The 15,486-nt window shown below is 43.2% G+C and overlaps 1 protein-coding gene across 1 annotated transcript; it reads right to left on the bottom strand.

Moving 5' to 3' along the window:
• Window positions 1-1,540: 1,540 nt before the first annotated feature.
• LOC138635338 (tetraspanin-1) lies at window positions 1,541-13,195 on the bottom strand. The gene is made up of 7 exons (XM_069722760.1): window positions 13,139-13,195; window positions 9,636-9,842; window positions 8,699-8,773; window positions 3,778-3,876; window positions 2,558-2,701; window positions 1,786-1,869; window positions 1,541-1,676 (listed from the first exon to the last, which is right to left on the bottom strand). Exons 1-7 carry the CDS (start codon window positions 13,193-13,195, stop codon window positions 1,617-1,619), a joined length of 726 nt encoding a protein of 241 aa, XP_069578861.1. The 3' UTR covers window positions 1,541-1,616.
• Between the last annotated feature and the right edge of the window lie 2,291 nt (window positions 13,196-15,486).

Raw genomic sequence — 15,486 nt, 5'->3', positions numbered from 1 at the left:
CCTTCACTATAAAGAGTTTCTTATGCTTTCAAATTTGTGCAAAAGATGTTGAAATGTTTTGTGGGATTGAAAGTCAGCTGCAGAGGCTCATCTGTACATTCATGGCTTATCTCTGATACCTTTCATCGTGCTCACACACATTTAACTGCATCCATTGTTCATACAAATTATTGATTAGTGGATTGTGAGATTTAAACAGCGTCCTTTCACTATTATAACTTTGGTTTAAATGTAATCTGAAAGAAATGGCTCCATCTTTGTGTCGTATTTTAGGTATTTTTTTCTCGTAGATCTTTTTTTCTAGTCATGAAAGCACTAATTCAAGAAGAGCGGAAACATCTGCTGCACACATGAACAATGCTCCGCCTCCGGCTTGTTGTCTCACCTTTTATTGGTTTAATACCTACTGAACCTTGTGCCACAATGCTTGTTAACTTCAAGGGCAGGAGAAGGAACATTAGTGAATAACACGGTGGACAAAAGAGGTCCTCAGCACCGCCGCTTCCCTTCACGAGTGCGGAGCTTCATTTTAGAGGGAAACGGGCTTCAGATTCAACGATTTTACACAATTCGGGCCACTACGGTCTCTTTATCATCAAAAACCAGGACAGCTGACGGCGTTACGAGTCCCCAAGAGATCATGAAATAATGAGCACCACCTTCTCCACCACTCTGATGTAGCAGCAAGTCATTCAGATGGAAAACAAACCAGAACAGTTTCCTTTTCTGATGCATCTTATTGGTGCATCTCTCTGTAGTCGCTTTATGTTGGTTTTACATCCTTGTTTGGTCATTTAGCATCTCTTTGTGGTCGTCTTGTATTTCTCTGAGGTGTTTTGGCATCTCTTTGTGGTCGTCTTGTATTTCTCTGAGGTGTTTTGGCATCTCTTTGTGGTCTTCTTGTATTTCTCTGAGGTGTTTTGGCATCTCTTTGTGGTCGTCTTGTATTTCTCTGAGGTGTTTTGGCATCTCTTTGTGGTCTTCTTGTATTTCTCTGAGGTGTTTTGGCATCTCTCTCTGTGTTAAGAGCTGCAACTGTCAACTACTGCCTGAAAACCTTTAAACTATTACATTACACCACTGGAATGAAACTCAAATATGAATTCTTGATCTTCAAACTGTGGCTCTTTTAGCTGCTAGATGTTCAACTTTCTTCGGTTGGTCTCCAGCTTGTATGCTTTTGGGAAGATAGTCTACAGTTGGCTTTTAAACCTTCTTCCCTGAACTCTGTGTGCCGCTGCTGCAGATGGACAGAAAATCAAAACTGAGAGCTAAAAGTAGCTAAAACAAAAAAGAAGCTAAAGCAAGCGTGCTGGATAATCTGTCACCAAATAAGAAATTTGCATATAATAAACTTGTGAAATATTTTATTGACAAATATGTATTTACACTTTGTAGGTATTATTTGTAATGTTTACATTTTTTGAAGAAAAAGAAAATGATTTACTGCAACAAAAAAAATGTACGTCATAAACATGGCTTCATTGTAAATATTTCCCTAAAAGGAACTATAAAAGAAAGAGACTGCGAGTAACACCGCTTCAAGACGGGGTTAAAGAGTGTCGATTTGAAAACCAAATCATGTGATCCGTCTTGGTTATTTCTGTGGAGGAGTCTCAGGTGACTCTGTTGTCCAGGTGACAGTACAGGTACATGGACACAATCATGGCAGCAATCTGGGAAAAAACAAACACAAAAAAACGTCTGAACTCGGACTAAATAATAGAAACGATAAATTTAGCTTTTCCTCGAGCTTCTTGTGTGTTTTTTTGTGTTTTTTTTTACCTCCAACACTCCAATTCCTGCAGCGACGCCTCCCACGATGTTGGCGTGCTGTTTGAGGGTCTCCAGTATTTGTTCAAAACAGCCCTGAGGGGGGAACGTGTTTGTCCAAATATAAATATCACGGGCCAGAACAACTGTTGCAAGGAACAGTAATGGCTAGCTGCAACTGATATAGCAAACTTTAACAGTCGCTGAAATATGTCAAGTATCGCATGGGTTGTCCAGACAGATATTCGTGGTCCGCAGAGGACGATTCTCTTTGTCTCCTGATTTTTTTTGCCACCAGCAGCAGGTTTACAACTGTAGTTTTGAGTGAAAAGCTTGTGCTTGGATTGGAATTAAATTTGGTGGAGATATTCACACCCCCTTCAGGATGACCATGAATCACTTTGGGCTTCCCGTGACCTTTCCTCCAGCTGCACCATGGGATCCAGTACTTTGGTTTATGACCAAAATATGTCTCCAATCAATTCCTGACTTCCTGAAGAATTAATGATTAATTTACACTCAGTCACCAATTTATTAGGTACACCTTGATAAAACGAATGCAGTCCGGCTCTGCAGTAAATCCTACATGTATGAATGCTGTGTTCAGTTTTTATTAGAACTGTTGGAAGTTTATGTAGCTTTTAAATTGTGTTGTGCAATATAGAGAAGCGTATGTAAAATTTTGTACACCCTAATATGAATGAATATTTACAAAATAGACACTTCTTTCCTCCCGTTACTTGTTTTGTACATTAAATTGGGGTGCTTTTTAAACAAAATTCACCTGCATGGCGCTGCGCTCCGCCTCCGCCGGGCTGCAGGGGGCGATGTTGGTCCAGCAGCAGCTCGGCGGCAGGCTGCCTCCGTTCTCCTTTTCAAACTCGGAGTCCACAAAATCGGTGTAGTTGGAGAAACCGCAGCACTTCAGCTGCGAGAAGGATGGGGGGAAAAAAAATGCCGTCATCCCAGAGCAGGAAAACACTCGAGGAGAAAGTTGTGGGGAGTTTTTAATCAATAAATACAGATTTTCTTCTGCATACCTGAACTTTACTGAGTTCAAGCTCAACAAGAGTCTCGCTGCTGCAGATATTCAGACCTCACGTTGTCAGGTCGGGTATGTCGCTTTGCAAATATATATTCAAAACTGAGTTGTACTTTACTATAAATTCCTTTCACCTAAAGTTGGCAAATAAAACTGAAATAATTTGATTAACTCCGCACAATGAAGTGGAAGTGAGAAAATATAGTTGTTTTTTTGTGCAATTCGAGGTCTGACTGACAGTTTTGAGGGGAGAGAAGGAAGTGATTGTGTTAAATCGAGATGAGATTAAATGTTGGACAAAAGCAGAGAACCGATGAACAATAGTCTTCATTTTGCACACGGCAGTTTGATTGTGCTGTTTCACGAGTGCAGCTCAAGGACACGACACTACGCCGTCACAAAGACTCCGTTTATCATCTGTTGAATGAAGCTCAAACTCTTCGGTATTTGAACAGTTACACATTTGATCTGCTTGATAATGATTATTGGATAATGGATGCTGTCAAAGTGCCGTATTTCAGCTTTATTTGGCGTTTTGGTTTTCTCTGTTTCTGAGGTTTACCCGGAGTTTTTCATGTTGTTCTGAATCCTCTGATGTTCTACTTGTTAATTTGGTTCCCTCGTTTGAGCATCATTATCTTCTTCACCTGCATGGTTCCCCGCTTTACGCCTCATGTTGACTGACAACTCCACCTCAGTCTAAATGGCAACTGTCAATCAGCTCAGAGCCTCGTGTGTGAACTCTGTGTTCGTGAACTGATGTTGAAATCAAACCCAGCTGCCCAAGAAAGGTTTAGTTTTCATGGTTCTCGTCACTTTTGGGAGACTGTGTGTTAAAATGGCGAAATCTCACAGGGTTTACTGTATAAACACATAGTTTGTAGTTCAGAAAAAAGCCTGTTCAAGTTTTAAACACACACAGAAACATCATAACGATGTAAATGTCTTCAGACACGTCGTACCTCTGTCATGGTGGTGTTCCAGATCTTAGTGACCACAGGATCACCGCCGTAGTTCTTCTGTAACGCAGGGATCGCCCACGCTCTCAGGATCTCCTCAGCCTGTGGAACACACACACACACACACACACACACACACACACACACACACACACACACACACACACACACACACACACACACACACACACACACACACAGAGAGAGGAATTTTCATTCATTCATTTCTTTCATTTAAGGCCCTTTAATTTCCCAAAACATTTACTCATTTGTCCCGACTGGACAGAAATGTTCACACGTGCCAAAGTTGTTCTCATTGTACTTAAATGTCTTAATTTACCAAATATTTTCAAAATTCACAATGCCCATAATTCGTCCTTCTGTTGTCTCAACTTTTGAAAAATGTCCCACTTCCAAAACTGTCCTCAGAATATGTACATAATCTAAAATGTCCTGACTTTCCAAAAATGGATCTATTGGACAAATGTCCCAAATTTCCCCAAAAATGTCCCAGTTTCCTCAAACTATTCGTCCTCTTGAAAATACTCTCTTTTTTCAAGGTGGTTTTTATTTTTTATTATTGGCCATCTAAAAATATCCCAGTTGTACAAAAATATCCAACAATGACTAGATAAATAAAAAGCACTTCAACAGCATCAGCGCTTCACACGGTATTCCTCAGGGTTCATTATGGAGATGAGAGGCCTTTATATGTAAATGTCTTCCGGTGAAGGAGTATAAAAGCACATCACTGCCCCGTCAACCTCTCACACACATAAGTGGAGACGCGAAGGACTATGTGGGAGCTCTCGGAAATAAAACACTGCAGCTGATTTCATGGGCAGGAGGAGGATAATTCTCTGGGAGTCACCTATTCATCAGAAATTAAATAAATCGTCTCTCGCTCAAAGCACCTGGGAAATAAACAGGCCCGGGTCCTGGCACCTGGAAAAAATGAAAATAAATCAAAAAAAGGGGGCCGAGACGTCATTCTCCATTCTTCTTCTTCTTCTTCTCCTTTTTTTTTTTTCTTTTTTCTGCTCATAAACTGGGGGCCATTTACATTTATATTGGTGCTCTGACGGCTTCGGTCAGGACACATTTGGTCTGATATTCATGTTTATCCAAAGTGGTAGAAAAGAGGCCGGTCTGGTTCCCCGACTCAGGAGATTCTTTTGTTGTGAGGATTCCTTCACACGCACACAGCTTAACCCTGTTTCATGCCCTCCACCCCACCCCCACCCCCACCTCATCCTCCCCCACTCCACCCCCTCATCATCCCCCCTCCTGCTTCCACTTCAGTTTTCTTTTTCTGTTTTGATTAATAATCCCACCGCGTACATGCACACAAAGACTCGCTTGACAGGGAGGGAGAGTGTGTGTGCTTTACTGTATGTGCAGGAGTAAAGCTTTTTTTCTTTAGTGTGTGTGTGTGTGTGTGTGTGTGTGTGTGTGTGTGTGTGTGTGTGTGTGTGTGTGTGTGTGTGTGTGTGTGTGTGTGTGTGTGAGCAGGTGTACAATGACAGGGTGTGTGTGTGTGTGTGTGTGTGTGGGAGGGGGGCTAGGAGATGCCCGAGGGGATGCTGGGATACATGCCACAATTAAAAGTGCCCCCCAAGAAGAAGAGAGAGCGGTGAAGATCACAGAGGGTTATTACCAGGCGGCTAATTCATCACTGTCAATCGGCCACGCGCCTCGCCACATCCCGTTAAACACACACTGATATGGACCCCACAACACACACACACACACACACACACACACACACACACACACACACACACACACACACACACACACACACACACACACACACACACACACACACACACACACACACAGGTGAGTGTATCAGCAGGACAAAGCCTGTATAGTAACACACCGCCCCGGCGATAACACATCTATCAATGTACAGTGGAGGGAACACATTTTACAAACAAAAAAAAATCTTCAGCCTTATTAGTTATTGATCCGCTGCTGTTTTACAGTGTTTTGCTGTTTTTGAAGTAATTATCAATATATGTTTTACCGCAGCGGATCGCCCTCTGCTAATTGGTTATTGTTTTTAAAAAGGAAAAGCAATAAAGGAAAGGCTCAATGCTTCCAGCTGAGCTGTGCTTTGGTACAAGAAAATCATAATTCAGTCATAATATCCACCTGTTTGTATGAAATCGATTGAAAAGTACCTAATAAACTTTCAAATAAAAGGATTACAATTATCTAATGAACATTTGGATATAAAAAATATTCCATCTTGTGCACAATATGACAGATTCTGTGACAGGAGACGCTTGGGGGGCGTGTCTGTTTGATTGACAGGCCTGACAGGTCTTTTGAATCTTCTTTTCTTATGAATGAGGGATTATTTCAAACGAGACAAACATTTTTGTATTGTATATATATTTACTTTGTCATTTATGGAATGAGGAAAAGGAACCGATATAACATGTCTGAACATGGCAAAAAATATGTGAACCTTCATTTGAAGGTCGGAGCAGTTTTAGAGCTTCTTTCACCAAAAATATATCGTTGTGCTCTTTAAAACCAAAACAATGAGCTTAAAGATGCTAAAAAGCTCTGTACAGCTGCAGGATCAGGTGATGATGCAACATAGCCATTTTTTTTTCTCCCCACCAATTGAAATATGTATAAATATCGATTAGTACAGAAGTCGTCAGAGTTAATCACCTCACATCACAACCTTCGGACTAATCGTTCCTCTTATTGATGACGAGTTAAAACAAACCATGAATTGCGTTGGATTATGTTATTTGGACTCTGCTGTTGGCATAATTCATTCAGCGCGACACTACATCGAGTTCATATCGTAATAAATCTCCAACCTTCGAACAAGCGTGACCGACGCCTCTCATAACACCTGCTGGAATTGCTTATTAAATCTCCGTTATTCCGACCACCTGAACGTTATTGGCTCTTTTGGTTTTAGATGAGCTTCGGAGACCCGGAAGCCAAAAAGGCAGATTTACGCAGCAGATAAGTAGAACAGAAAAGATCAACGCTTTATTTATCGTCTCCCTTCATTGTTCACATCTCTCGTCTCTTACGCGCCGACACGGGCAGCTATATATATGCATATTAGATATATAATGCCACCATATTCATTATCCTGCTCTTCTGTTTACGTCTTATCAGAAGGCAGGAAGACGGACAGCTGGTCGTCTCATACCTGCGATGCGAGCGACCGTGTTTCTTTGGTGTTTGTAATGAACGGATGACGCTGAAGCCAACAAACAGCGCTTTAAATTGACTTCAGAACCAAATCTGTGATCTCTTCTGAGAAAGACAAGACGCGGGAGTTATGTTTGACATTTAACGGTGCTTTTAGACGACAGGACGACCGTTCGCCTCCCGCCAGACGCCGTTCACGCAGCGTTGCTTCGGTTAACTCGGCCGCTCTAAATGACGAGTGAGAGACGAGGCCGATTCATTTAAAACAAAAAAATCACTGAACAGCAGCTGCAGCGCTTCCAAACATGGCCTCCAAGGACACACACACACACACACACACACACACACACACACACACACACACACACACACACACACACACACACACACACACACACACACACACACACACACAGAGTCATGATTGGACAGGACCAGAATGCATTGTTCAGGAGTTAAATGCGGCGCTGTACACTGCAAAAAGTGTAGTAAGTGGCCACGCTTTGGGCAGCCCAGGCGTGAAAGTTACACGTTTGTGAAAAGCGTGAAACTTTCATGTGACCCAGGATCATGTGACCGAGGTCCCGCAACAGATGTTTTGAGACCAAATACAAAAAATGTTGGCCAATGTTTGAAGGCAGTAAATGACGTGATTCAGAGATTTTTATTTTTATTTTTTTTACGTTGACACTTTCACGCCTAGATGGCGCCAAGCGTAGCAATCTCACGTTTTTCTGTGTCTATTTTACACTTTGCTGTAAAAACAAAAAACAAACAAAAAGTCTAAAATCGTGATTTATAAAAAACAAACATTTCATGCGAGGTGCCGTCCTGCAATCGGGAGCAACTTGGGCTTCACTGTCAAGGACACTGACATGCAAAACAGGAAGGAAGTGGGGATTGAACCTACAACCTGTTGTTGGTCAGTGGGCAAACCCGCTCTACCACCTCGCCCTAGGCTGCGGCTCGGATCGGCCTTGTGGAGTTTTTTTCCGACAGCAGTCGCGAGTGTTAAACGTGCTTTAAAAAAACAACAACTGAAAAACAAGACCGCCGCTTGGTTTTCTGATATTGTTTGCAGCGTGCCAGCCGCATGTCAAACTGGTTTACCAACAAACCAGAAGCACAAACAAATGAAATTCCACCGCGCTCGCGGAGTCGGCTCTGCCCGGCACGTCGCCGACCTCCCTGCAGACGGAGGTGCGTTAGATTACCACCTCAACACCACCTGCGGGGCTTCAGATACATCCCCCAACTGGATAAAAAAAAACTCCTCTTTGTATTTTCTTTTAGGAGCAGACCAGTCTCGGCTATAACCTCCTTTTACATAGCTCATTTGAAATCCTTGTAATTATTATATGTGGCACTAAATGGAAATGGCGCACGTGTGTGTGTGTGTGTGTGTGTGTGTGTGTGTGTGTGTGTGTGTGTGTGTGTGTGTGTGTGTGTGTGTGTGAGAGAGAAAGAGGGACACGTATGTAAATAGGCTGTTTTGCATATAAAATGCTTCAGCTTCAATATTCCAGAGTAATAAATTGTTCAAAGTGAGAGACAGCGCGCGGCCTCGGGCTATCCCGGAGTCATTAAGTAGCCGAATGTAGTGAAGCCAGTAATTCAATGATGGCCCTCCGCTATGATGGGGGGTGAGGGTGGGGGGGGGAATTAGGAGACAAAAGGGCAAAAGAACGGGAGTGAAAGAGGAAGGAGGAGGAAGATGGATGGAGGGAAAACTTACAAATGAAGAGTAGTTCAAAGCCACGACTCCCGCGGCCACTTCGGCGATGAAGATGATGAGGATGATGGAGAAGAACTGCAGGGAGGAGGAGGAAAGAAGAAACATGCAATAATAATCTCACTCGGGCGTTCCTGTTCGTAACGATCACCGACGGTCGATAAAGCTCGGCCGGGTACGCAGAAGCTCGGTTGTTTTTATTTATTTATTTTTTATTTCGCTCCATTACAGCTGTTCCCAGATCAGTCAGTCGGAGGATCCGCCATCGTTCAACTCGATGGGGGGAAATCGTGCTCCTCATTAGCCTCGCCGCGGTGGACTGAGAGGTAGTTAGCTCCCTTCATTCATGAGCGTAATAACCGTACGCTGTGCTGTGTTGGGGGTCGCTGGCGTTGCCGGTGGCGATGAGGCGGGAGAGGGGGAGGGGGAGTGAGACGCTGGACAAACGTTAAATGGTTTCATTTTAAAAAACACATTTTAATAACTGCTTCACACACAGTTCCTGTAGGAAGTAGGAAGGAGTTTGCAGAAGGTGTTTTATTTTGAAATTCTTTACGCTGTTTCTCTCTTCTGACTTCCTGCCTGTTTGATGCAGTTTAATACCGATTTACGTTTCAAATAGACTCGATGTAAAGTTTTCGCTTCTGGGACCAAAGACGTGGCTGAACTGTGTAAGAAACCCTTGAGGGGCTTTTATTTTGAAAGGAAAATAGGAAGTCCTGACATTTGGCCAACCAATGGAGATTTTTGCCTCTTTCTCATTTGAACTCCAGAGTTCATTAGAGAAAGTATAGTTAGGTTGTATGTAATTGAAGATTTGATTTTTTTTTGAAGATGACAGCGACTGGAGGGAAAGGACGACTCTCTTGGCTTCAACTTTAGTCAACCTACATCTTCCAGTCACGTCTCCGCTATCTAAAGGCGGTTTGGACGCTCTTACCAGCAGCAGCAGACACCTGCTCTCCTTGTGGGCTCCGCAGCAGCCCAGGAAGCCCAGCAGCACCAGCGCCGCCCCGATGGCGATGCAGAAGAATCCCACGTTGACGAACTGCATGCCTCGACTGGAGAAGGGCCCCAAGATGTGGAGGAAGGAGTTCCCGTCCACGCTCACCCAGATCCCCATGGCCAGCAGGGTCAGGCCGCCCAGCTACGAGGAGCATCCGGAGGTAGAGGGGGGGGAATCAAGATAACAAAAATCTATGCAAAATATATACTCAGCAGGAGGAGGAGGAGGAGGAGGAGGAGGTAATCCACTCTTAACAAACCAGCCAGTGAAAGCGTCAATCATTTGTTTTGGCTGGTAGTTATCCAGACGGGGTCAAGTCAACATGAGTATATCGAGGGGGTAGTAGTTTTTTTGGGGAAATGAGAAGCTGTATTACATCACCGTGCCTCTCTTCGTACATTACATTAGTATTACCTCCTAGTGACACCATGACTCCTCAGCACCTCCTCAGAGGAGGGTTTCTTTAGTGCGACCGCCTCGGGCTTCTTATTATGTATCCGAGGACGAGCGACAACTAATACTGCACGCGAACAGGTAAAGTAACATTTTAATAGTTTTGTATGGCACATTCGACTCGTACTACATGTTTTAAACACCTCACCTGCGCAGTCAGGACATACAGCTTCTACATTCGGTCTGTACGGGTCGATCAGCCACGCTGCTCCGGCTGAACCCAAACACCGACATTTCCAAACAAATAGATTTTTAAGCCTCCAGTTTGGCATTTTGGAGCACGATGTGACCATATTTGGACCAATGTGGGAGGAGTGAGGGGGTGGAGTTGACTGAGACAATGAGGACACTATGCCCCGCCCACAATACTGTACACCTGACTGCACCTCAGACATATAAATCAAACCCTAAACATTCCTCTACGTCAGGCCTAATATCTAATCAATTACAGAAGAAGGTTCAGAAGAGTTCAGCTAATGACACAATAACTACGGAAAAAAACTTTGTATTTCAGGAAATAATTGGAGACAGAGGTTTTTTGGAGCCAGCCCCCTAGTGGCCCTCAGTGGAATTACACTTAAAGGTACTTTTGTGTTAGCTTGACTTTTCCGAGCCAGAGACTCCGCCCACTTTTATACACAGTCCATGGACAACATCAAATGACCCATACTGGAACAGATTGAGTGGTAAATATGATATATTTCCATATTAGTGCTGTGAAAAATAATGAAGTCGTCTGCTTTAACGGTAATTTATACAAACAAGAAAAAAAAAGTAGGAAACACGGAATTATTTTAATGAGAAATTTTGGAACTAAATCTGCATATCTGCATATTTTCTCTTCGTGCAGCTCCGCTTACTTATTTGAGAGTTTGTGATACGTGGACGGCATTTTTTCTTATCGTATTTATTGATCTGACTATTCGCCACGTCGCATTCATAAAAAAACCCAAAAAAACAACAACTATCTATTGACTGAAAACCTGCAGAACCTGCTCGCAAACAAATTCCGAACTGTGTCACAAGTTTCACGTTACAAACCTGGAAATCACCCGATATCTCTCCTTCCTCGTCCCTCCACCTCTGACCTCCTCATCTTCCTCTCCTCCTCCTCCTCCTGCTCCTCCCTGTATTTCCCCTTCACTTGGCCCCCTCCTGAGTGATTTATTCTTCTTTTTCCTCTTGCTCTAATAGAAACCATCTGACAGAAACCATGTTTGAAACCTGATATCACCTGTCAGGTTTCATCAGGCTGCTTGCAGTGCCCCCCCCCCCCTCTCCATCAGACCCCAACGCTTCCACATCTCCCGTCAAGACGCTGACGTTTCCTGCTTCTTTTCTTTGTCCGACCTGCTCTTCCTATCTATAATTCACCTTCTCCTTTTCCATTTTTTTCCACTCCGGCTACTTTTCCTCGTCTCTTTCAGAAACCTGCTCGGCGCCATCATCGCGCTATTGGCTAAATGTGATAAGACAAGTGTACCCCCCCACCCTCCTCCTCTAACTCCATGTCTGCCACCATCATCTCTCACCTGGTGTAATTATAGCTGGCACCGGCTCTTTGTTGTATTTTGTTTTTAAGGGAAGGCTAATCCCTTTGATGGTGTGCCATACGAAGGAGGGTGACCCGTCAGTTCAACACCCACATGGCAAAAAAGAAATGGGGAGAGAATCAGGTTTTCCAGCTTGCAGACGGAGGAATAAAGCCTATTAGGGTTCGAGGACAGGGAATGAAAAACAGGCTGCAAGAGTAGGAGGCCACGGCCTCCAGAGAGGAGGAGGAGGAGGAGGAGGAAGAAGAGGAGGTAAATGGAGAGAGAGGGGGGAGCAGGAACAGAGACCGGATCAATCCCACCCCACAGGAATTATTTCACTTTGAAAAGGCCTGAACAGGAGAGAGAGACATCAGTGGAGTATAAAACCCATCTTCACGGGTCATATTACTGGAAACAGACAATCTGATTAAGTCCTGACACTCGACTGTGAATCGGCACACATGGAGACACTTCTTAATGTCCAATGCATTTAGATTGGTCCGAAGCATCGGCAGGCTAAAGGCTCATGACAGGGAGGCTTTTTTTTTCTTTTAATATACCATTGATATCCTGATATACTCTTACAGTCCAGTCTGTTTGTTTAAGGGACATTTTTATTTAAAAAATAATTTACTAGTCAAATTTAGAAAACAATAATAATACCAAAAAAAATACATTATGAGATCTGGATCTCATGAATGCGGTGATCAATCACAGCTACTTGAGATGAGAGCACCAGCGACCTGATTGATTATGTTGAATATCAATAGAAATAGTTGTTTTGGAAAATGTCACGTTAAGTCGTCACTTGTATGAACAGATGTACATTTTAACAAGATACTAGAAGTATAATGTTGTCATGGTTACAGTGAATGGCACTGTGGGCTGCAACTTCAGACTGTTTGTAAAAGAGTTCGTAGCTTCAGGTCTGTAAAATGGTTCTGATCCAGAAGTGTCTTCAGCTGCAATACCACCGAGTGCCACTAGAGGTCGGCTCCAAAAAGCCTCCATAGACTCCCATTCAACTTCTCTCATCAAATTCCAAGTCAGTAAATGTTTTCCACGTGTTATCTCGGTGGACTCGGATTCAGGATTCAGCTTACCTCTGCCAAAAGTTTCTCTCTGTTTCACAGACCGCGTTAGTAAATTATTCGCATTAAGCCGAGGACGTTGGTGGGAAAATTACAGCCTTTGAAGTTAATGAGATGAAAATTGGCGCGGCGGAGGAGACGGAGCATCGTTCAGGTCTCCTGGCTCACCGATCCCAGATGTTTACCTAACACACCTCTGTTCGCACCGAAGGACGGCACAGAAAGAAGCCCCGGGCATCGTGTGGAAAGATATTGTTTGTTTTTCACGTAAAAGATTTCACAGAGTAAATGAACACCACCTCCTTCACCTCCTCGTCATCATATATGAGCTTGTAATCAAAGAGGAAAACATACTCACAAAGATTAGCAAATTGAACAAAACCATCATCAGTTTGACGAATGTGAAGCAGCCCATTTTAATCTGCAATGAAAAGACGAGATGAATTAGAGCATTTCTTCTTCCATTATCCGAGACCTTCTATCTCTTATTCACACACACAGGAACACAAAGTGGAAACGCACACGCGTGCTGTGCCATTACATCCCTGAGAAATCAGTGTGGCAATTACATCGCTGACAGTGAGTCTTAATGATGACACACACACACACACACACACACACACACACACACACACACACACACACACACACACACACACACACACACACACACACAAACACAGCTGCGAGGAAGATATCTCCTAATGTGAGGTTCGAATAGAAGACGGAGGGAAATTAGAAAAAGTAGTATTTACATGTAGCCGCTTCATTTAGACTCAGATTAACAGATCTTACCATTAAATATTTCTTTAAATCCAAAGTAGAGCAGATTTAAAGCAACGGAGTCCAAAACTGATTTTAAGAAGGAAAAACAAAACAATGCAAAAATAAATAATAATTTAAAAAAAGATGCAGTGATTTTTCTGCTCCTACAGATCAGCTGTTTCCAGGTGAACCGACGTGAAGACAAAGACAGCTCTGTCTAAATATATCTGTGTGGTGAGGATGTCCACGCTGCCCGTAGGGGGAACTGATGAGAAATCTGATGGGTGCTGCTTCCTTGGACTGGCTGAGGGGAGGGGGGAGGGGACGAGAGGAGGAGGGGGGACTGAGACTGGGACTGGGACTGGGACTGGGTGTGGTCCCAGAGGACACAGGTGGCAGCAGGTGGACATTGTTCAGGTGTTGAGGAGCGGCTCGAGTGGCAGCTTTGACCCCTGCAGGTACGCGGTGACACAGATTCACAGCGTCTCGGGGGATGGTGGTGGAGGAGGGAGGACCGGGGGTGGCGGAGGAGGGAGGGCGGAGAGGGTGGTGGGGGTGGGGTGGAAAGTGTCTCTGCTACGTGCCTGTCAGACCGTGAAAAGACTGATCCTGAAAATTTGAGATGGTGAAGTCGTGTTGCGCAATACCGGCAGAGATTTTAGTCCACAACCTCTTTGAGTTGAGTTTGTATGAAAACAAACGTTTAATTTTTTTAATCTCTTTCAAGGCAACTCATTATTACGACCAACTCTTTAGATAACAGTTAAACTGTCGCACGTTAAGCAGACAAAGAAGGAACACAATACTGCACACTAATCCTGGAAACATGCTTTGTGCTGCATTTTGGGAATTTACTATCCTGAAGTAGCAACATGTCAGTCTGCAGGCTTTAAAGTCTTTTATTTTGTCAAATTACATAACCCCTCCAAGTGTGTTCGAAAACATAACAATAGATATATATATTTAATTTAAAAAAAGACATCTGGACAATTGCCTTCATTTAACAAATCTAGAACCTTTGAACATGCAAATATTTTTCATTTTTAAGAGCTTAACCTTGTGTTCAGATGTCAGTTTTGAATCTTCTTTTCTAATGAATGAGGGATTATTTTCAGATGGACCTCCAGAAAACTAAGAAGAAGGAGTGACTTTAGCTAACAACACCGAGATAACTGATGGACACATTTTATTCACTTTGGATTTGATGAGAGAAGTTGAATGGGAGTCTATGGAGCCGGAGGCTTTTTGGAGCCGACCTCTAGTGGCACTCGCTGGTATCGCGGCTTTTAAAGTCACTTCAGCTTCGGCCTCATTTTTCAGACCCGGAAGCTATGAACACTTTTATATTCAGTCTATGGTTTCATGTACGAGTCCATTTTCTTTGCATGTGCCATGCAGGTTTACTCCACAGCACTCCTAGTGGTAAAAAACGCCACCGTTTTTCCTTTAATTATTGATATCTACACCTGGGTCTCTAGTTTTACAAAGTTAAATAAAAACATTTTTTTGGACAGTTATTTGGGGAAACATAAATCTGTAAAATAAACCGTGTAGTCATATCAAAAACTGCACAATCTGCCCGTAAAACACAAAATATACTTCTTTAAATCGCCTTCCTGACGAGCACCGTGACACCACATTCAAACAGTCTGCTGGTCGTCTCTATTGTTCGTCTCCCTTTTTTCTTTGTTCCCTTTTTCCCCTGTCTTGAGCGCTGCAGTGGCTCGTCCTCGCCACTAGAGGGGAGTAGTGAACTGCAGTGAGGCCTTCTTCATTGTTGTCCTGCAACTTCAACTGGTGACATAGTGTTTTCTCCGAGTGGAGGAATGTTCTGCTCTTTGTCTTTTTTTTTTTTTTTACATTTAATACAAATAACATTCATCTAAACTCAGATTTAATATTTGTATAAGTCTGTTGAATGCAGCAGCAGGTTTTTTTTCC

Source organism: Brachyistius frenatus, unplaced genomic scaffold (assembly GCF_029030835.1).
Source record: "Brachyistius frenatus isolate BFR_SWC_R1_liver_20210118 unplaced genomic scaffold, ASM2903083v1 Contig_304, whole genome shotgun sequence".
NCBI lineage: Eukaryota > Metazoa > Chordata > Actinopteri > Embiotocidae > Brachyistius > Brachyistius frenatus.
This window is presented reverse-complemented; position numbering and strand designations above follow the sequence as displayed.